This window comes from Aegilops tauschii, chromosome 2 (genome assembly GCF_002575655.3).
Source record: "Aegilops tauschii subsp. strangulata cultivar AL8/78 chromosome 2, Aet v6.0, whole genome shotgun sequence".
Lineage (NCBI taxonomy): Eukaryota > Viridiplantae > Streptophyta > Magnoliopsida > Poales > Poaceae > Aegilops > Aegilops tauschii.
This window is the reverse complement of record NC_053036.3, coordinates 374,012,754-374,034,112: the sequence shown is the minus strand read 5'-3', so window position 1 is coordinate 374,034,112 and position 21,359 is coordinate 374,012,754. Positions and strand designations below refer to the sequence as shown.

General features: G+C 43.9%; 1 protein-coding gene across 13 annotated transcripts; it reads left to right on the top strand.

Moving 5' to 3' along the window:
* The first annotated feature begins 849 nt into the window (after positions 1-849).
* On the top strand, positions 850-5,932 carry LOC109771949 (uncharacterized). 13 transcript variants are annotated; one of them, XM_040399063.3, is made up of 8 exons: positions 850-1,491; positions 1,579-1,721; positions 2,146-2,217; positions 2,942-3,043; positions 3,354-3,398; positions 3,577-3,655; positions 4,070-4,420; positions 5,597-5,932. In XM_040399063.3, exons 4-8 carry the CDS (start codon positions 3,021-3,023, stop codon positions 5,690-5,692), a joined length of 594 nt encoding a protein of 197 aa, XP_040254997.1. In that variant the 5' UTR covers positions 850-1,491; positions 1,579-1,721; positions 2,146-2,217; positions 2,942-3,020; the 3' UTR covers positions 5,693-5,932. The 13 variants fall into 13 exon arrangements, 8 of the variants coding, with proteins under 8 accessions (XP_040254997.1, XP_020186233.1, XP_073364706.1 ...); XM_020330644.4 differs by lacking the exon at positions 2,942-3,043 and adding an exon at positions 2,376-2,431; XM_073508605.1 differs by lacking the exon at positions 3,354-3,398 and adding an exon at positions 2,376-2,431.
* Positions 5,933-21,359: the final 15,427 nt, after the last annotated feature.

The following is a 21,359-nucleotide window of genomic DNA, read 5'->3' as shown; positions in this document are numbered from 1 at the left end:
AGGACAAAAGAATCCAAGTGGAGTTTCTCAAAGAAGTAAAAGACAATCGAAGTGGAGCGAATTATTGGTCACACTGACCGTGAGTCCGTGACATTGCATCCCGCGATCTGGCTATCTGCTTTTGGTTTATTCATGCGTTGTGCAACGGTACAAGAGCTTTGATCGGTCCAATCTATTCGTCATGGCCTGTCGCCCTGTGCCTGTTGGCTGTTGCTCTCGTTCACTGTCCAGATTGATGCCTTCCCCACGACGAAATGTCCTAGATAAGCTTAATTATGCAGTGCAGCAGATTATTCCGTCAGATGTCCACATTTCCTTTTGAAACCTCCATTAGTACTGCAGTATTATAGTTCCTGTCCTGCCCTTGGGACTCACTGAACCTGACCAACCATGGTAGCTGAATATATACTAATTTGTTTGAGAGGAGTATTAATTAACTAAGTATGTAGGAGTACGTATGAGTGTAGGCGCGCAAACTAGTTACGCAAAGCTGGTAAGTTGCAGCAAAGTACTGGAGTATGATCTATCAACTGTACCGTAATCCCATTGTTAGAGTCTGGATCAAAATGGAGCCTCCCCGTGCGTTTGGATTTTCAGCCGTTGGATCGCGAGATGGGGAGATCTTGGCCGTTGGATCGCGAGATGGGGAGGTCCTGGCCGTTGGATCGCGAGATGGGGAGATCCTGGCCGTTGGATCGCGAGATGGGGAGGTCCTGGCCGTTGGATCAATAGCAAACACCGCTTGCGCTCCAGTTCGTGCCACCGCCTGTAATTCCCATGCCCCGCCGAGGGCATTATCGTCGTTTCTCACGCAGACTTATAAAAGGCAGAATGTTGAACCCTAGCCGCCTCCCTCTCCTTTCCCCACTTCTCTGTCGCCTCTCCTCCCGTGGCATTCGGCCAGCCGCCGCCGCCGCCGCGCGACCTCTGCTCCTCCCCGGCTTCGAACTCAGGCCGCCGCTCCGTCCCCCGTCCCCGTCGCACCTCCCCTCGAGCCGCCGGCTGGCCCTCTCCCACTCGTCCTTCTCCCTGCTCCCATTCCTCCCTCGCGGGAACCCTAGCCGCCGCCCTCTCCCACTCGTCCTCCTCCCCGCTCCCCTTCCTGGCGGCGCACCCGACCGCCGCGCGACCTCTGCTCCTCCCCGGCGTCGAACTCAGGCCGCCGCTCCGTCCCCCGTCCCCGTCGCACCTCCCCTCGAGATGCCGGCTGGCGCTCTCCCTTCACCGGAGGAGTTGGGTGAGACCGTGAGGAGCGGAGGCGGTGGCTTGTTGCAGACGCTGTTGCGGCTCCCTTTTCTTCCTCGCCGTCTTCTTCGCCTCCCTCCTCTGACCCAGGTAATGCGGCCAGCCCTCGTCAACCCCGGCTAGCGGATTCATTAGCCTTCTACTCCAATCGCTACCCCGAGATCCATCGTCGTTGTGTTGTTGCCGGTGAGAGCTGGGAGGAAGAGAGGGAGGCAAAGGGATGGAGATAGACATGGGAAGGAGAAAGTGCGCCTTCATGCTCTGCCCTCTAAATGTGTTGATTCCCCCTGATGTGACGGCACTGGATCTCACTGTTGGTTGCTCAACCTGCAGGGGTCTTTCTCTGTTGATCTCCTTTTTGTGACGTAGTATGGTTGGAAATTTATCCATCCACCCGTGGTGAGAACTTGTTGTCGCTGGTGCTAAAATGGTGTTGCTGCAGCAGACAAATGCCATGGATCAAGTGCCATTCAGATGTAAGTTTCAGTAGCTTATGATCACTGAATTTTCTTTAGAAGCTAAAATATCAGTCGTTCGTTTTGTATACGAGTCTATTAGCTTAGATCACGGCAATATAGGAAATAAGTGAAAGCATTTGATACTTAGAAAATAGTGGCAACAATGGACAAAACATTCCACTGTGTATTATCTCCAAACTACTATGGTATATTTTTATTTGGAGCTTCACTAAGAAGTTGTTCTTTAAAGATAGTAATATTTGATGGCATGGTGATTCCTCACTGTTGTAGATATATTATAAGCATACTTGATAATTGTCAAGATTGTCTAGGTGGATATACAAATTGTTGTTTGTCCGGAGCTTTCTTTTGAGTTATTGGTTCACGCACACCTCCGGAAACGACCTTATTCACCTCTTTATTTGTAAACTAATCTCTCCAGGTTGCAGGAGTCAAGTGTGTGTAAACCGTAAAGATTAGACCAATGGATATCAAAGAAAAGGAGCTCGACCAGGTATTTCACCATCTTGTGCTACACCGTCATGTATGTTCACCACTATGATGTATATTTACTTTACATTCGTCCATGATGAATCTCAGCGGATATTTGGTATGCACTTATATCTAACTCCAAACCAATTTGTTTTGATATAAAGCTTTGATGTTTATTAGGTGAAGTTCTTGTTTGTTGGGTTGCTAACAAATTGCAGCTGTGTGCTGCACCGCTGGTATCTTTAATTCCTTGCTCTAGCATTGATATAAAGCTTTGATATTTATTAGGTGAAGTTTACTCTGTATGCACAAGAAGTGAACTGCGGTATAATTCTTAAACACTTCGTTTTATCATGTATGCAGCATTGATATGGCTATGCAATGTTAGCCCAAAATAGGCAGCAGTGCAGTATACTAATGTGAAATCTTATCATTCTGGGGCTGCACTTCCTGTGGTGTTTAGACTCTCATTATTTCCCCATATGTTACATATATATAAATATGCTAAACCAGACCTACCTATATACCAATAGAAGTACACTCATTGTGTGAGGAGCTCTGTATATTGCTCACTTGGAAAGTATAGGATACTTCTTTTTCCTACACTTAATATTTATCCTTCTAGATCCAGAGCATTATTAGGCAGTAATCTTAAAACATAGTTTCTAGAGTTAATTTTGTATTTCTTGGTAATAACTTTATATTAGGCCTGCAAACTAACTACTATTGCAACTATGCAACATCAGGAGCACACCCTATCAGCTTAAATCACAAGGCATGGAAAGTTAGTGTGTTTCCCGGAATATTGTTGGTTTTGTTAAATAGATGGCCCTCTTAGCATGGCTATGGTTAGTACTCAAGACAGTCTTTCCCCTCAAGAGATCATGCAAGAGTTTATTTTGAAAAAATATGATGTCTTTCCCCTGAAGGATTATTATGTCTTTCAAATCGATCATGTTCTGGCTGTTATGGCATATTACAGATCATACATGGTCTCATTTGCTGCAAGGAGCCTTAATAATGCCCTTGGTCATATGTTAATAAATTTAACATGTATTACAAAAAGATAGCATGTAGGTTGATGATAGTGTGTTTCAAAATAGATACTTAGAATAATAGTGTACCATCAAAATAATAGCTTGGTCTTACACTTACCAGGTCACTTGGTCAAAATCCAGTGTGTACATCACTTTTTTGTTCTCAGTAAGTTTCTAGCATTTCTACATGCATTTCTTTGTAGCCTAGGCATAGTAAACCATTGATGCTATTCCAAACACAAGCTCAAGCAAGTTCAGTAGATTATTAATTTTTATTAGTATAATCAGCATGAGATAGAGCTTGATTTCATCACTTGGTTTACTGTGTGCATATTTCCATGCAGGTACCATTCATATCCTAGAAGTTGTAGCTTCCAGCCTTTTAGTAACTACACAAAACTACCAAAGCTTCAGAGCCATCATGTGAGTATGAGTAAACACAAGTAGCCTGGACTTCTGACCGCTTAACCTCTTTCCTACTAATAGTTGATATTCATATGTCGCAATCGGGCAAGGAGCAATCAATTTTATTCTTGACAGACGGTTTTTTTATGTATGCTAATTTTTTTTGCCAGTTCACCTCTTTTACACATTTTGATTTGAATACATATATCTCTGACGAACAAATATAGGAAATAGTGTCGTTTGTTATTAAGCTTGATACGAATGTCATTTGTCCCCATGTCTGTTCTTCCCAATCAAATAACTAAGATTCATAAATACGCGTCTATATTTTTGGCATTTTATTTAATTTCAAACTTTAATCTGCAGTTTTTAAATCACTACTAATTTATATGCAAGGAACATCATGTTCTGTTTAAACCTATGCCTCCCCAGGGAATCACCACCGGTCCTCCCTTGCTCAAGTCATGGAGGGGCAGCCGGTACCGGTGGGTGAGGAGATCCACGACTGGACAGCATCATGTTCTGTTTAAACCTATGCCTCCCCTGGGAATCACTATCGGTCCTCCTTTGCTCAAGTCATGGAGGGGCAGCCGGTACCGGTGGGTGTGGAGATCCACGACTGGACAGCGCAGACGCCCAGATGGCGAGGAAGACGAGTCATTGTCGCTGCCAACCTCCGCCTCTGCCCCCACACCCCTGACGCGAGCTTTGCCTCCTCTGCCGCTGCTGCATCTTCTCCAGTGCCTCACCCCCATCGGACTCGTCTGCCTCCCTGTCATGCAGGTGCTCCTCGCGTGGCCATGCTTTCAACCTCTCTCTCTATCTCTGTTGTGTGCATCTCCCTCAATAGCCACTGGATGTTTTATCTGGTCCATTGTGAGATTTGCCATACATGATTAGTAATAACAGTAGGTTAATTTGATGGGCATAAGCATTAGTGAGGTGAAATATGTAGAGTTTGGATTGATTTACAGGTTCTTCTAATGAACACACTGAGATGGGCGTAGATTTTCTGTTCGGTATGCGATCATATGGCAAGCGTGTTTATTTTGTTGGGCACCCGTGTCCTTTGCTCCATGCAAGAAATTTCTTATTTCTTTGTCTGATGTATTTGAAAAATCAATGTGAGAGATGAGTTTTGGGTGATTGTCTACATATAGTGTTCTTGCATCTTAGTGTGAGTTGCGTCGGATGGTATTGTTTTCTCAAGGGAATAAATTCATATGCTTGGTAAGAAAATGTTCAATCTACATGCACCATGAGTTAAAAGATAACTTTGATGAGTCAGATAGATGTAGTATGATCCACAACCATAGTTCTGATCCACACAATGCATGATATCACTTTAGCCTGAGTCTTGTGGTTAGTACTTGCTACTTCTCCCTGAAATAGAATTCATACCGACACTTTGTATGGTTGGTTACAAAGAGCCACAATTGTACCAGGAAATCTAGAAACCCAACTGGATATGCCAAAAAATACCAATTCCTAGAACGTCACATAGTGATTGAATTTGCGGCATTAAATACATTCACTGTGCTGGAAGTACATTACCCTGTGTATAGTAAAAGGAGTACTCTAAATACCAGTAGTGTTATGCAAATGAATTTGACATCTTCCGTCTCCACATCAGGTCTATCTTCTTAAGTATGTCTGTCAAATAAACAACACATGTGCTACTCCAGGGCAAAGAGTGGTGCGAGCTAATTTACATATTTTCCTATGTCATGATGCACTTTCCTTACACACACCAACTAACTTCAACTTTCCTATGAACCTATCGAATATGAAGTGTGTCCTACTGAGTTGGATAAAACTATCACTGCATTGTAAATAAGTTAGCTCTTTCTCTCTGGTTTGTTAGTTCTATGAAAATATATTGTTATATCTTAAGCCTGTTATTTTAGTCTCTCTTTCTCTTTGGTGTCATAATGATATGAACTTCTATTTTGCTGCAAGATTGGAGAGATCCTTTTTAAACTCAACCTGTGTCATAAGCTACTTGGTTCCTTCTCATTACTTGGAGGATGCATGGATTGGAGAGATTATGGATGAGGACTGAATTATGTGTATGCATGATATCTTTTAATTTTGGTCATCTGTGTAGCTATGATATCTTAGAAGAGTCCCAGTGTGTATATTTTGGTGATCTGTATCATAATAAGGAAGCAAATTGAATTATACAGCGTCAAAGCCCATCGTCTGCAATGTTATGCAGTTCCTTTTGATGGAAAATTTTAGTTTGTTGTGTATTTCTAATGGACGCGATTATGAATGAGAACTGAATAATGTGTATCTATGATGTTCTTATTCCTGTGACTCATCATCTGGAGATAATTGTAAATGAATGATTAATCATGGGTTTCTTTTGGTAACATACTGAAACTTCACCCTTTTGGTAGTATCACATGTTTCATTTCCTATTAAGAATGCACCACTTGCATGCCGACCTTTGGAATATAAGTCATGCTTTACTGGGTTGGATACTTTTGTGTTGTTCTGCCCTGATGCGCCATTTAGTCCTTGCTTTTTTTCTGTGTAAATTACTTGTGAATGATCCTTTGACCCGCGGAATGTATTCATGGTCCTATTTTATCCTTCCAACAAAGAGGATTATGGAAGTTGTCATGCATTGCTTTGTGTTGTCATTCTGGTTTAAACGTTTATTAGATTGTTGCTTATTTATGCTTTGCTTTCAATCGTGTTCAATTATGTTGTTAGCGGATAGGATATGACATCACCCATAGAGGTGCGGCAAAGCCGCAATTCATACCTGCAATTGCTTCATTGGATAGCCTGCAATGTTTCAATGACTGTATTACCATATTGGATATGACTATACCCGGCAGTGCGGCAAGCCGCAATTCCAACCTAGTTATAAAATAGACAGGCGGCGAATAGTCGTATTTTCTTAGGAAAAGGTGGCGATTCCATCGGCGAGATATCGATGAGCTATGACGAGCGAAAGGTAGACAAAGAGAGGAGCAGATAGTCGTTCCAACATGTCGACAGGGAGAACACGATGACTCGCTTGGGGTGCATCTCTCGATGAGATTCTGGCAAATGGGCCCAGGACTAATAATGCAGGCCGGTGCGGAAGAGATAGGGTTTGGTCACCGTGGGGTTGAGATGCCGACCCTTTGTCTCGATGCCTTGGGATGAAAGGGAACAACACCTAAAATGAAACTGACAGACGCCGGTAAGTATGGGAGCAGCGAATGGCTACTGAATTTATATATTGTGGTCTCTACAGGGTCGAACGAATCACTGGAGGTTTGCTGCCGATGTGCCGCACCAAGCACGGCGTGTCCTTTTAAATTTGGACAAAATACAGTTCAGAGCTGCGCGTATACCATCATCAATTTTCCTTTTTTAACTCACTGTAATTGCGAATTGTATCTGATTGATGCTACTCTCCCCATCCCATAATATAAGACATTTTTACAATCTCTAAGATGTCTTATATTATGAGATGGAATACTCCCTCCGTCCCAAAATAAGTGATTCAACTTTGTACTAACTTTAGTACAAAGTTAGTATAAACTCGAATCACTTATTTTAAGACGGAGGGAGTACATTTTAAGTCAATAAAAGCATCATTTATTTAAAAACTCGGTGCAATTGTAGATGCTCACATACACGACATACCCATATTTTTTATGACCGCACACCATGTGTTTATACTACTAGTAGGCACCTTTATAGTCCTAGTAAGGCGCAACGCCAGAAATTCTGAGATAAATCCAACAAATGACCGCACTAAATGCAAAGTCTATGACTTAAACCTTGAAGGACTAGTCCGCCAGAAAGAATTTAACCATCTGAGATACGCTCTACTTTACATGTGTATACCGTCATCCAACGACATGGTGCATTGTGCAAGTGTGGTCTGTAGTTGTTTTCCGATAAGTTTGAACTCTGTACGGTGAGCTATAGGACTACTATTTCGTAGTGTGTAGTAATAGTATTATATGCTAGTATTTTCTATAGTCTTGTTTATTGTTTTGCAGAATACATAGTAACGCATCATATAATATGTACAATATCATGATATGATATTAAATTCTCTCTTTCTATATTAAATGGTTGTGAAGTTGGCGTCCATGCCTAATATTTACTATGAGGTCACGATGGTGACGGAGAAAAAACAGTCTGATTCAAAAATTTCGGATCGGCAATTCACCTCCACCGCACGCCTCTCGCCCTCCTAGCATTCTCCCTCGCCCGCACTGGTAATGGTTGTTGCGCCCACAGTGGAGTTACAACAACTCCATGCAAGATTTGGTAGGCTTCAGCGAAGGAAGGCGATGCGGATCCCCTTCGTCCCTCCACTGTCGGTGCACTATGCAGGTGAATTCTTGAGCGGCCCAGCAGCGCGTGACGTTGCAATCAAGAGGGTTGCGCCATGGAGGAGCTGAGGACGACATCTACTTCGGTTGGGGGAGGACCATGGCGGTGCGCAACGGCAAGGCCGCCGCGGTCGGTACTAAAACCGGCTGATCCCGGGTAGGGGGTCCTGAATTGTGGATGTGGGAACGATGGGTAACAGGAGACAAGGGAGACAATGTTTATCCAGGTTCGGGCCCTCTCGAAGAGGTAAAACCTTACGTCTTGCTTTGATTATATTGATGATGGAGTATAGAGTACAAGATGATCTACCTCGAAATTGTATGTTGTGTCCTAAACCCTAAGGGTGATAATTGTGATTGTGCCTCTACGGACTAAACCCCTTGGCTTATAGGCACCTAGGGTATCTAGGGTTACATATGATCGGTTGCCAACTAGGAATAAACACCCCAACAGTTGGAGTTGTCCTTGAAGTATATGCCAAGTCTTCGGTAGTGTTCATTTTGATCATGCCAGGATTCGTACCTTCTGGAGTCCTTCCTTGTGGAGATCGATGGGCCGTGAGTTCGGCCCATGGATTGTGGGTCGCATAGGTTGGTACCCCCTAGTCCAGGACACCGTCAGCTGCCGACACGAGCTTCTGCGTCATACCTAATGGCCTTCATTTGGATTAGCGGCGGTGCGATGGTGCAACAGCTGGCTAGGGTGGCAACGATGGGTAAGGGTCTGTTGTGCACTTCCCCAACTCCTAGCTCCACAAACTCCACAGTCAGAGTTGTCCCGAACGCCTGAGCTCCACGAAGCCGAATTCGCGAAGCTAAGCTAGGACGTAGTGCAAAAAAGCAAAGCCAGGGAAACCGAGCTCCAGGAAAAGGAAAAGCAAGAGTTGCATCTATTTACAGCCATTTTGCCACCGTCTAGGAAAAGGCTTCGGCCAACCACCCAGTCCTCCTGAATCGGTACCGCACATCTCTCCCAAATCAGCAGCCCTCCCCGAAACATCTCTCCCTCTTGAACCCTAGGAAAGGCTCAGCACCGCCGATCCCGCCGCCACGTCTTGCTACCCCCATCGCCGGTCAGATCCACTCCTCCACCGACAGATCTGGCCATCCCAGCCTCTTTCTCTCTGGATCCCATCCTGTTGATGCCCGAGATGTCGCGGCCAGCCAGGAGCAGTGAGCCCATCGCAAGGAGAAGCTCCCTCCGACGCCATTGACGCCCGAGAAAGCTCGCCCAAGCAAGGAGCAGCATCTCCACATCATGCAACCCAGCCCGTTTAACCCTCTGCTTCGGCCTTTGCATAGACATCTCCCCAATTGTGCTGCCTCTAGCCGGCCCAAACTGGCGCCCAAGAGGTCAGTGGCCTCCCAGCTGGGCTGCAGCGTTGGGAGAAGTTGAGGTCGCTACCGAACATTTTTTGATCGCTAGGTGAAGCGGGAAGCTGGTTGGAGAAGTTGAATTTGCAGAGTTGGTGGAGTTGGGAGAGGTTCTGCCCTAAGTAGCTGCTACAAATGTTGCGCGCGAGCCCAAAGTTCGTCCCCATGCACGTGGAAAATACCGATAGTGACACCATAGGCTACCATGTGGCAAGTTCACCACCGCTGACGTCTGTCATCGACAACCTACGACTTCAGGCGGTGAAGGAGATGATGGTTGTCGTGTGTGTGAAACACAACACCAAGGATAAGTGATGCACCCTTTCTTGGTTCGATGAGGGGCGACACGAATCCTACCTCTAGGACATGAAGATTTTTACACAGGTTCGGCTGCTAGGAAGTGTAATACCCAATGTCCTGCTTGGCTTTCTCATTGGATATGATGAACAAGGTTTGCAAGTGTTGGTTTCCGTAGCCGGGGCTAGGAAACAATATTGGTGCAGTGTGTGGGAACTAGCTGGGAGCCTGGAAGTACCAAGTGCCCAACCCTAACCTAAGTAGTTTGGGACTCCTTTTATAGTCATAAGGGTTTGCCACACAAGCTACAAAGCAGTAAATAAGGTGGTTGCATAATGGAGTACCTAACACAGTAACTGTGAGAGGCGCGTGGCGACGAGATGCATTGTCGGGAGTATACGCATGTCCCATCAGGGCAGCTTTGTTGACTTCGTGCCCATCACTATTGTACGCCCAGCCAAGTAGCACCCATGCCGAAGCGAGCCACCGTGCATGCGACTTGCCTTCCAAGGGAAGCCGCGCATGGGAGACAACGCGCCTTGGGCTATGATTGAAGGAAATATGCCATAGAGGCAATAATAAAGATGTTATTTATATTTCCTTATATCATGATAAATGTTCATTATTCATGCTAGAATTGTATTAACCGGAAACTTGATACATGTGTGAATACATAGACAAACAAAGTGTCCCTAGTATGCCTCTACTTGACTAGCTCGTTAATCAAAGATGGTTAAGTTTCCTAACCATAGACATGTGTTGTCATTTGATGAACGGGATCACATCATTAGAGAATGATGCGATGGACAAGACCCATCCGTTAGCTTAGCATTAATGGTTGTTTTGTTTTATTGCTATTGCTTTCATCATGACTTATACATGTTCCTCTGACTATGAGATTATGCAACTCCCGAATACCGAAGGACACCTTGTGCGCTATCAAACGTCACAACGTAACTGGGTGATTATAAAGATGCTCTACAGGTGTCTCCGAAGGTGTTTTGTTGGGTTGGCATAGATCAAGAATAGGATTTGTCACTCCGTGTATCGGAGAGGTATCTCTGGGCCCTCTCGGTAATGCACATCACTATGAGCCTTGCAAGCAATGTGAATAATGAGTTAGTCACGGGATGATGCATTATGTAACGAGTAAATAGACTTGCCGGTAACGAGATTGAACTAGGTATGATGATACCGACGATCGAATCTCGGGCAAGTAACATACCGATGACAAAGGGAACAACGTATGTTGTTATGCGGTTTGACCGATAAAGATCTTCGTAGAATATGTAGGAGCCAATATGAGCATCCAGGTTCCGCTATTGGTTATTGACCGGAGATGTGTCTCGGTCATGTCTACATAGTTCTTGAACCTGTAGGCTCCGCACGCTTAACGTTCGATGACGATTCATATTATGAGTTATATGATTTGATGACCAAAGTTTGTTCGGAGTCCCGGATGAGATCACGGACATGACGAGGAGTCTCGAAATGGTCGAGAGGTAAAGATTCATATATTGGAAGGTTGCATTTGGACATCGGAATGGTTCCGAGTGGTTCGGGCATTTTTCTGGAGAACCGGGCCCCCGGGACAGTAATGGGCCTTAATGGGCTTTAGGGGAAAGGAGAGAAGGGCCCCAAGGGGTGGCCGCCCCCCCATGGGCTGGTCCCAATTGGACTAGGAGGGGGCGACGCCCTCCTCATTCCTTCTCCCCTCTTCCCCCTTCCCTCCTTCTCCTAGTTGGAATAGGAAAGGGGGGGGTGAATCTTACTTGGACCGGGAGTCCAAGTAGGACTCCCCCCCTTGGCGCGCCCCCTCTAGGGCCGGCTTCCTCTTCCCCCCTCCTTTATATACGTGGGAGGGGGCACCCCAAAGACACACAAAGTCTTCTCGTAGCCGTGTGCGGTGCCCCCCTCCACAGTTACACACCTCGGTCATATCGTCATAGTGCTTAGGCGAAGCCCTGCGCCGGTAACTTCATCATCATCATCGCCACGCTATCATGCTGACGGAACTCTCCCTCGTCCTCAACTGGATCAAGAGATCGAGGGACGTCATCGAGTTGAACGTGTGCTGAACGCGGAGGTGCCGTATATTCGGTGGTTGGATCGGTTGGATCGTGAAGATGTTCGACTACATCAACCGCGTTACTAAACGCTTTCGCTTTCGGTCTATGAGGGTACATGGACACACTCTCCCCGCTCATTGCAATGCTTCTCCTAGATAAATATTGCGTGATCATAGGAATTATTTTGAAATACTATGTTCCCCAGTAGTGGCATCCGAGCCAGGTCTATGCGTAGATGTTATATGCATGAGTAGAACACAAAGAGTTGTGGGTGATAATAGTCATACTGCTTACCAGCAACGTCTTACTTCGATTCAGCGGTATTGTTGGATGAAGTTGCCCGGACCGACATTACATGACCTTGTTCATGAGACTGGTTCTACCGACGTGCTTCGCACACAGGTGGCTAGCGGGTGTCTGTTTCTCCAACTTTAGTTGAATCGAGTTTGACTACGCCCGGTCCTTGTTGAAGGTTAAAACAACACACTTGACGAAAAATCGTTGTGGTTTTGATGCGTAGGTAAGAACGGTTCTTGCTAGAAGCCCTTAGCAGCCACGTAAAACTTGCAACAACAAAGTAGAGGACGTCTAACTTGTTTTTGCAGGGCATGTTGTGATGTGATATAGTCAAGACGTGATGAGATATAAACTGTTGTATGAGATGATCATGTTTTGTAACCGTTATCGGCAACTGGCAGGAGCCTTATGGTTGTCGCTTTATTGTATGAAATGCAATCGCCATGTAATTGCTAGCGATAGTCGTAGAAGCAATAGTTGGCGAGACGACAATGATGCTACGATGGAGATCAAGGTGTCAAGCCGGTGACGATGGTGATCATGACGGTGCTTTGGAGATGGAGATCAAAGGCACAAGATGATGATGGCCGTATCATATCACTTATTTTGATTGCATGTGATGTTTATCTTTTATGCATCTTATTTTGCTTAGTACGGCGGTAGCATTATAAGATGATCCCTCACTAGATTTCAAGGTATAAGTGTTCTCCCTGAGTATGCACCGTTGCTACAGTTCGTCGTGCCGAGACACCACGTGATGATCGGGTGTGATAAGCTCTACGTTCACGTACAACGGGTGCAAGCCAGTTTTGCACGTGCAGAATACTCGGGTTAAACTTGATGAGCCTAGCATATGCAGATATGGCCTCGGAACACTGAGACCGAAAGGTTGAACATGAATCATATAGTAGATATGATCAACATAGTGATGTTCACCATTGAAAACTACTCCATCTCACGTGATGATCGGACATGGTTTAGTTGATATGGATCACGTGATCATTTAGATGACTAGAGGGATGTCTATCTAAGTGGGAGTTCTTAAGTAATATGATTAATTGAACTTAAATTTATCATGAACTTAGTCCTGATAGTATTTGCATATCTATGTTGTAGATCAATAGCTCGTGTATAGCTCCCCTATTTTATTTTTGATATGTTCCTAGAGAAAACTAAGTTGAAAGATGATAGTAGCAATGATGCGAACTGGGTCCGTGATCTGAGGATTATCCTCATTACTGCACAGAACAATTATGTCCTTAATGCACCGCTAGGTGACAGAACTATTGCAGGAGCAGATGCAGATGTTATGATTGTTTGGCAAGCTCAGTATGATGACTACTTGATAGTTTAGTGCACCATGCTTTACGGCTTAGAACCGGGACTTCAAAAATGTTTTGAACGCCACAAAGCATATGAGATGTTCCAAGAGTTGAAATTGGTATTTCAGACTCATGCCCGTGTCGAGAGGTATGAGACCTCTGACAAGTACTTTTCCTACAAGATGGAGGAGAATAGCTCAACCAGTGAGCATGTGCTCAGAATGTCTGAGTACTACAATCGCTTCAATCAAGTGGGAGTTAATCTTCCAGATAATATAGTGATTGACAAAGTTCTCTAGTCACTATCACCAAGTTACTGGAACTTCGTGATGAACTATAATATGCAAGGGATGACGAAAACGATTCCCGAGCAATTCGCGATGCTAAAATCGGCGAAGGTAGAAATCAAGAAAGAGCATCAAGTGTTGATGGTTAACAAGACCACTAGCTTCAAGAAAAGGGGCAAAGGAAAAGAAAGGGAACTTAAAGAAAGAATGGCAAGCAAGTTGCCACCCCCGTGAAGAAACCCAAAGTTGAACCCAAGCCTGAAACTGAGTGCTTCTACTGCAAAGGAAATGGTCACTGGAAGCGGAACTACCCCAAAAAACCTTGGCGGATTAGAAGGATGGCAAAGTGAATAAAGGTATATGTGATATACATTTTATTGATGTGTATTTTACTAGTGTTCATAGTAACCCCTTGGTATTTTATACCGGTTCAGTTGCTATGATTAGTAATTAAAAAAAAGGAGTTGCAGAATGAACAGAGACTAGTTATGGGCAAAGTGATGATGTGTGTTGGAAATGATTCCAAGGTTGATAAGATCACCATCGCACACTCCCTCTACCTTCGAGATTAGTGTTGGACCAAAATAAATGTTATTTGGTGTTTGCGTTGAGCATGAATATGATTGGATCATGTTTATTGCAATACGGTTATTCATTTAAGTCAAAGAATAATTGTTGTTCTGTTTACATGAATAAAACCTTCTATGGTCATACACTTAATATAAATGGTTTATTGAATCTCGATCGTAATGATACACATATTCATAATATTGATGCCAAAAGATGCAAAGTTAATAATGATAGTGCAACATGTTTGTGGCACTGCCGTTTAGGTCATATTGGTGTAAAGCGCATGAAGAAACTCCATACCGATGGGCTTTTGGAATCACTTGATTATGAATCACTTGATGCTTGCGAACCATGCCTCATGGGCAAGATGACTAAGACTCCGTTTTCCGGAACAATGGAGCGAGCAACTGACTTGTTGGAAATAATACATACTAATGTATGCGGTCCGCTGAGTGTTGACGCTCGCGGCGGGTATCGTAATTTTCTGACCTTCACAGATGATTTGAGCAGATATGGGTATATCTACTTAATGAAACATAAGTCTGAAACATTTGAAAAGTTCAAAGAATTTCAGAGTGAAGTGGAAAATCATCGTGTAAGTGCATCTAGTGCCCCTTAGTGATTTTGGTGTATTGAAGACTTATAGGTTAAGGGACTAATGTGTTTATGAGTGTACACAGATCTATAAGTCTATGAGGAGTTTGATATTTACAGAGAAAGTCAACCCCTAAAAATGAAGTTCTTCGACTGAAGACTTTTGGAATTCTGAAGACTTTGAAAGTGAAGAAATTGGTGTGACCTTAAAGACTTGGTATTCATTTGAGGAACATGAAGCGTGAAGACTTTTGTTTTCGTAGTTTCATTTTCTCTTTCTTGAGTCATAGGAAACACCGTACTGTTAAAGGGGGTCGAGGAAATACTAAGGAAAAATTTCCATGTGATGCTCAACTCAAAATCCTACACCTACCAATCCCTTCAAGTGAAGCCATTGGAAATCTCATACAGTTCAGTAATATTCTTCAGTGACAGAGACGAAGTTCTTCTGGTCTTTGAGGAATTAGTTCTGGCTGAGGAGTTAGGAATTCGCCAGTGCGGATTGCCTACACAGTGAGGAACATGATAGCCCTGAGGAATTTGATATTCAAATTTCCGACCGTTGCTGTGCTATGCGCCAGCTGTCCCAAAATATCTACCCACCTAACGGTCATATCATTGAAGGGCATTTATGTCTTATCATGATGGGTTGCTCCCTAGGCTATAAATAGCCGCCCCCTACAACCACTAGCTGGTTGGCTGCTCCGAGAGAAACTGACACTTGTCAATTGAGAGCATCCCATCCTCCGAGGACTTTGAGCGTAAATCATCAAGTGAGGAAAACCCAAACCCAAACACCTACAAACCCCAAGTGATTGAGCATCACTGAAGAGATTGATCCTGCGTGGATCCGACGCTTGTTACCTTTGAAGACTGTGCTTCTTCCAGACGGTTAGGCGTCATGGTCTAGAGCATCCAAGAGGAAATTGTGGATCGCCGAGTGACCGAGTTTGTGAAGGTTTGGAAGTCACTTGAAGACTTACCACGAGTGATTGGGCGAGGTCTGTGTGACCTTAGCTCAAGGAGAATACGGTGAGGACTGTGTGTCCGGGACTGTGTGTCCTCAGGTTTAAATACCTAGCCGCTCCAACCAGACGTACAACTGAGACAGCAGTTGGAACTGGTCTACCAAATCATTGTATTCACCAAGATTACTGGTTCTATTTCCTCAACTCTTTCATTTCCTCATTACTGTGTTGTGTGCTTGTTCATATCTGTGTTTGAAGACTTTGACTGAAGACTTTCTCAATTTCCTCAGTTCAATTTCCTCAGTCTGTTTGTCTTCATCCTGTGTTTACGCTTTCTGTACTCTGTGCTTGTCTTCATTTCATCATGATGACTATGCTTGTGTTTTGCTATGCTTACTTTTGAGTACTTATTCTACTGCAAGTAGTTCTTCGCTAAGGAATTTCCTCACTAGCAAATTCCTCAGTGAAGAATTCATAAAAATCGTCTATTCACCCCCCTCTAGTCGATATAACGCACTTTCAATTGGTATCAGAGCAAGGTACTCCCTTGTTCTGTGTGATTTTGGTTTAACCGCCTGGAGTTTTAGTTATGTCGACCGCAGGTATGATCAAGGTCTCTGTTGGGTGTCCTACCTTCGATGGGACGGACTACCCCTACTGGAAGAATAAGATGTGAATGCATCTTGAGGCAATTGATAACCATCTCTGGTATGTTGTGGAGAATGGTGTTCCCTCTGTCTCACCCTTACTGAACGCTACCGATGTGAAGAGATTCAAGCAACTCGATTCTGAAGCGAAGAATATCATATGTGGCCATCTGAGCAAAGGACAGTATGGAAGAGTGAGTGCTTTGGAAACTGCTAAGCTTATCTGGGATAGGCTGTCCAAAGTAAATGAAGGAGTCTCAACACAGCGTGACTCTCGAGTTGATGTTCTTCGCAATCTCTTCAACCGCTTCAAAAGACTCGACAATGAAAATGTTCAACAAACCATCGATCGCCTCACTGACATCTCAAACGAGCTTCAAGCGCTCGGTGCCACTGACATCACCGACCACGAGGTGGTGAAGAAACTGCTGAGATCGCTTGATTCCTCATTTGATACTCTGGCATTGATGATACAAGAGCGTGCTGATTACAAGTCGCTTGATCCCGCTGATATCCTCGAGAGGCTAAATACACATGAGTTCCAGCTTGCTGAAAAGAGAGATCTCTATGGCTCGAGCTATGGCAGATCACATGCACTGAAGGCCAAGGCAGTTTCTGAGTCTGAAGATGAAGACTCTGACAGCAGCCTTGGTGATCCTGAAGAACTGAGCCATGATCTAGCACTGCTCGTGAAGAAATTCCAGAAGTTCTCAAGACGTGGTCGCTTTGGAAGACCCTCAAGGAGCAATGATTCCTCATCCAGTGACTACAAGAAGAGGCTTTGTCACAAATGCAAGAAACCCGGACACTACATTCAAGATTGTCCTCAGTGGGAAAAGGAATCAAAGAAGAAGAAATACAAGGATTACAGTTGTGATGATGCGAAGAAAAAGAAGAAATCCTCAAAATCTTCATCATCAAAATCCTCAAAGTCTTCATCTCACAAGAAGAGCAGCTCCAAGAAGGCTCGGGCATTCATTGGCAAGGAAATGGACTCTGAGGCTGAATCTGAAGAAAATGAGGAAGAGGAGGCATCTGAGGATTCCGAATCCGGTGTGGCGAGCCTAGCCCTCGCTACTGCATTCGTCAGCAAGTCTATCTTCAACACTGAAGAAAATGACCTCACCAACAAGGCTGATGAAGGCAATGATGACTACGCTCCCACCTATTGCTTCATGGCAAAGGGTGCCAAGGTACTCAAATATACCTCCTCTGAATCAAGTGAGAATGAGTCTGATGAAAACCTTAAGCCCAGCTATTCTAAACTCGCTAAGATTGCTGTGAAACAACAAAGGGCTTTTGAAAAGGTTCAAAACATGCTAGACAAAAGTGATGATATGTTGGGTGAAGAAATGGATCGCACTAAAACATTGACTGAAAATCTTCAGAGACTTCAGACTAGGTTTGACAATCTTCAAGGTCATCATAACACTCTCTTGTCTGATCATGAGAAGCTTTCTTATGAATTTCTTCAAAGAAAGCAAGATCTTCAGAAGCTAAGAGTGAGTTATGAAGATCTTTAGAAGGAGCGTGATTCATTACTTGCTCAACAAATCAGCGCTGCTCAGGAAGAATTTGTTCCTCCATGTTTGAAATGCATTGAACGTGAATCTGCTAATTCTTCACCTGAATGTTCAAATGCTTCTAATGCTACAAATTCTTCAACTGTCTCTGCTATCACTAATTCCTCATCTGAGGACATTGCTAGTATCACTGACGATGCAGGGCTGAAGGAATTGTACATGACAGGCATGTACAAAAGCCTCAAAGGGCATCAGACTCTTTGTGATGTGCTTAAAAAGCAGATCCTCAACAGGAACCCCAGGAAAGAGGGTATTGCCTTTAAGAGGAAACTCAATGCTGATGGTACATATTGGAAGCCTGAGCAGTACCCCAAAACCTCATGGGTTGCTGCAAAGGGACCTCCAGTTGATCCATCTAATTTATCTGGCTTTACATGTGAATCTTCTCATTCTTCTGATGAGTTATTTGACCCCAACTATAAACTGTTCAAAAATCAGAATGGCGAAGTATTTGCTAGATATGTTGGCACTAACTGCAGGAACAGTTCTTCTATGAAGAAAATATGGGTTCCCAAAAGGTGCCTTGAAAGTCTTCAGGTGAATGTCCTCATGACACCACCTGTGAAGAATAGGAACCCCAGATCAAATTCTTCATATGGATCCAAGTCCTCATACGAACCAAATTCCTCAAAAGCATCAAAGCCTCATATGAACATCATCGTGCTAACAACTCTGTTTCGCAGGGAAGAGCCAAGGGCTATGAATATGAGCATTATTCTTCTAATCATTATGTTCATAAGTCCTCGAAGAATTTCTCTTCTTATTCATATGCTTACCCTAACTTCTCTTATGTGAAACGAAATGGATTGGCTTCTATGCCACCTTTCTCGTATGGAGCTCGCAGAGTGATGAACTCTTTGCCATCCCTTCAGATGTGGGTGGTGAAGAAAAAGAACTAATCATTTATGCAGGGTCAGGTCTCCAAACGTACTTAAACGTCTGAAGAATTTGCTGGAGACCTGAAAAGTGCCTGAAAGGACGCAAGCTAATCATGAAGAAATGAACTTTCATTTCACACGTCGTCATACTGTTTTAACTGTTGCACTGCTTGATGAAATTGGTCTAATGAATTGTGATGTCATATTCTTCACTGATGAAGTATATGAAGTTCGTAAGCTGCACTAATTCATCTGCAGGATGATCAACCCAAAGCCACTGAGTGGGTCCTCGATAGTGGATGTACTAATCACATGACTGGTGACAAGAATATATTGATGGATGCACCCTTATCACCATCGCATCTGAGGCATATCATCTTCGCTGACAAAGGCAAAAGTCAGGTATTGGGTCTAGGTAAGGTTGCGATCACAAAGGATCGACACATGGACAAAGTCATGCTTGTCGAGTCCTTAGGATACAACCTCATGTCTGTCTCAATGCTTTGTGATCTTGATATGGTAGTTGTCTTTGGCAAGTATCGTTGTGTTGTGGTTATGGAAGCTGACAATTCCAAAGTCTTCGAAGGCTTTAGGAGAGGAGACTTGTATATTGTTGATTTCTCTACAGGACCGCAACCAGCCATGTGCCTACTTGCAAAAGCTTCAGAAGGGTGGCTATGGCATCGACGACTTGGTCATGCAGGCATGAGGAATTTGCACAAGCTTGCGAAGAAGAAGCATGTCATTGGCATTGAGAATGTCAAATTCCTCAAGGATCACTTGTGTGGAGCTTGTGAAGCTGGAAAGATGACCAAGGCTAAGCATCCAGCGAAGACTATCATGACCACTACTCGACCATTCGAATTGCTTCACATGGACCTCTTTGGTCCTAATCATTACTCAGCTGTCACAAATGATGCATCTCTCTATGGCTTTGTTATTGTTGATGATTACTCTCGTTACACATGGGTACACATTGTTACTTACAAATATGAAGTGCAGGAAGTCTTCAAACGATTTTCTTCGAGGGCTTCAACCAACTTTGGTGTGAAGATCAAGCACATCAAAAGTGACAATGGAACTGAGTTCAAGAATTCTGGTCTTGATGACTATCTTGATGAACTTGGTATTACTCATGAGTTATCTGCTCCTTACACTCCTCAGCAGAATGGTGTCGTGGAGCGCAAGAACAGAACTCTTGTTGAGATGGCTCGCACTATGCTTGATGAGTACAAGACGCCTCACTTCTGGATTGAGGCAATTTATACTGCGTGCCATATCATCAACAGGGTATATCTTCACAAAATCTTCAAGAAGACTGCCTATGAACTCCTCACTGATAAGAAACCCAATGTGAGTTATTTCAAAGTCTTCGGTGCTAAATGTTGGATTAGAGACCCTCATCACAATGCTAAAATTGCATCGAAAGCACATGAAGGTTTTATGCTTGGTTACGGAAAGGACTCGCACACCTACAAAGTCTTCAACAACGTTCTTCACAAGGTTGTTGAAACTGTAGATGTGCGGTTCGATGAAACTAATGGCTCGCAAAGAGAGCACCTACCCTCTGTGATAGATGAACCAGCACCTGAGGAAACTATCAAGTTCAAGGCTACTGAGGATGTCATTCCTACTGAAGAATCTGCTGAAGAATTCATTCCAAAACGTGAAGAACGTCGAGTTAATGCACCTGAAGAAAATGCTGAAGAAAATGGTGCTGAAGAAAATGCTGATCAAATTCCTCGACGACAACCTACTCATCCTCGCGTTGCAAAAGAAGTGCAAGTTGAAAAGATCATCGATGACATTAAAGCACAAGGTCCTCTCACACGCTCAAAAGCTTCACATTTATCTAACTTTTGTGGGCACTATGCTTTTGTCTCTATCACAGAGCCCACTAAGGTAGATGAAGCATTTCTGGAGCCTGAGTGGATTCAGGCCATGCAAGAAGAATTACATCAATTCGAGCTCAACAACGTCTAGGAACTGGTTACACGTCCAGATCCTCGCAAGCACAATATCATTGGCACAAAGTGGATCTACCGCAACAAGCAAGATGAAAATGGCCTTGTGGTGAGGAATAAGGCACGGCTTGTAGCTCAAGGCTACACACAGGTTTTGAAGATCCTAAGCATCCTGACAAAGTCTTCAGACTCAATAAGGCCCTCTGTGGCCTCAAGCAGGCCCCTCGGGCGTGGTATGATACTTTGAAGGAATTCCTCATGAAGAAAGGCTTCAAACCCGGTTCACTCGACCCTACTCTTTTCACTAAATCTTATGATGGTGAATTGTTTGTGTGCCAAATATATGTTGATGATATTATCTTTGGCTATACTGACCAACGTTATAGTGATGAATTTGCCTATATGATGAGTGAAGAATATCAAATGTCTATGATGGGAGAGTTGAAATTCTTCTTAGTTCTTCAAATTCGTCAAAAGCGCAATGGCATATTCATATCTCAGAAAAAATACCTCAAGGATGTAC

Bases quoted from the DNA above. Each gene is read 5' to 3' on its own strand.
- LOC109771949 (XM_020330644.4), top strand. From the start codon at position 2,188: ATGGATATCAAAGAAAAGGAGCTCGACCAG. The intron at 2,432-3,353 runs GTATCTTTAATT...TACACTTACCAG, and splicing joins AGCTGTGTGCTGCACCGCTG to GTCACTTGGTCAAAATCCAG. The intron at 4,421-5,596 runs GTGCTCCTCGCG...TTTTGCTGCAAG, and splicing joins TCTGCCTCCCTGTCATGCAG to ATTGGAGAGATCCTTTTTAA.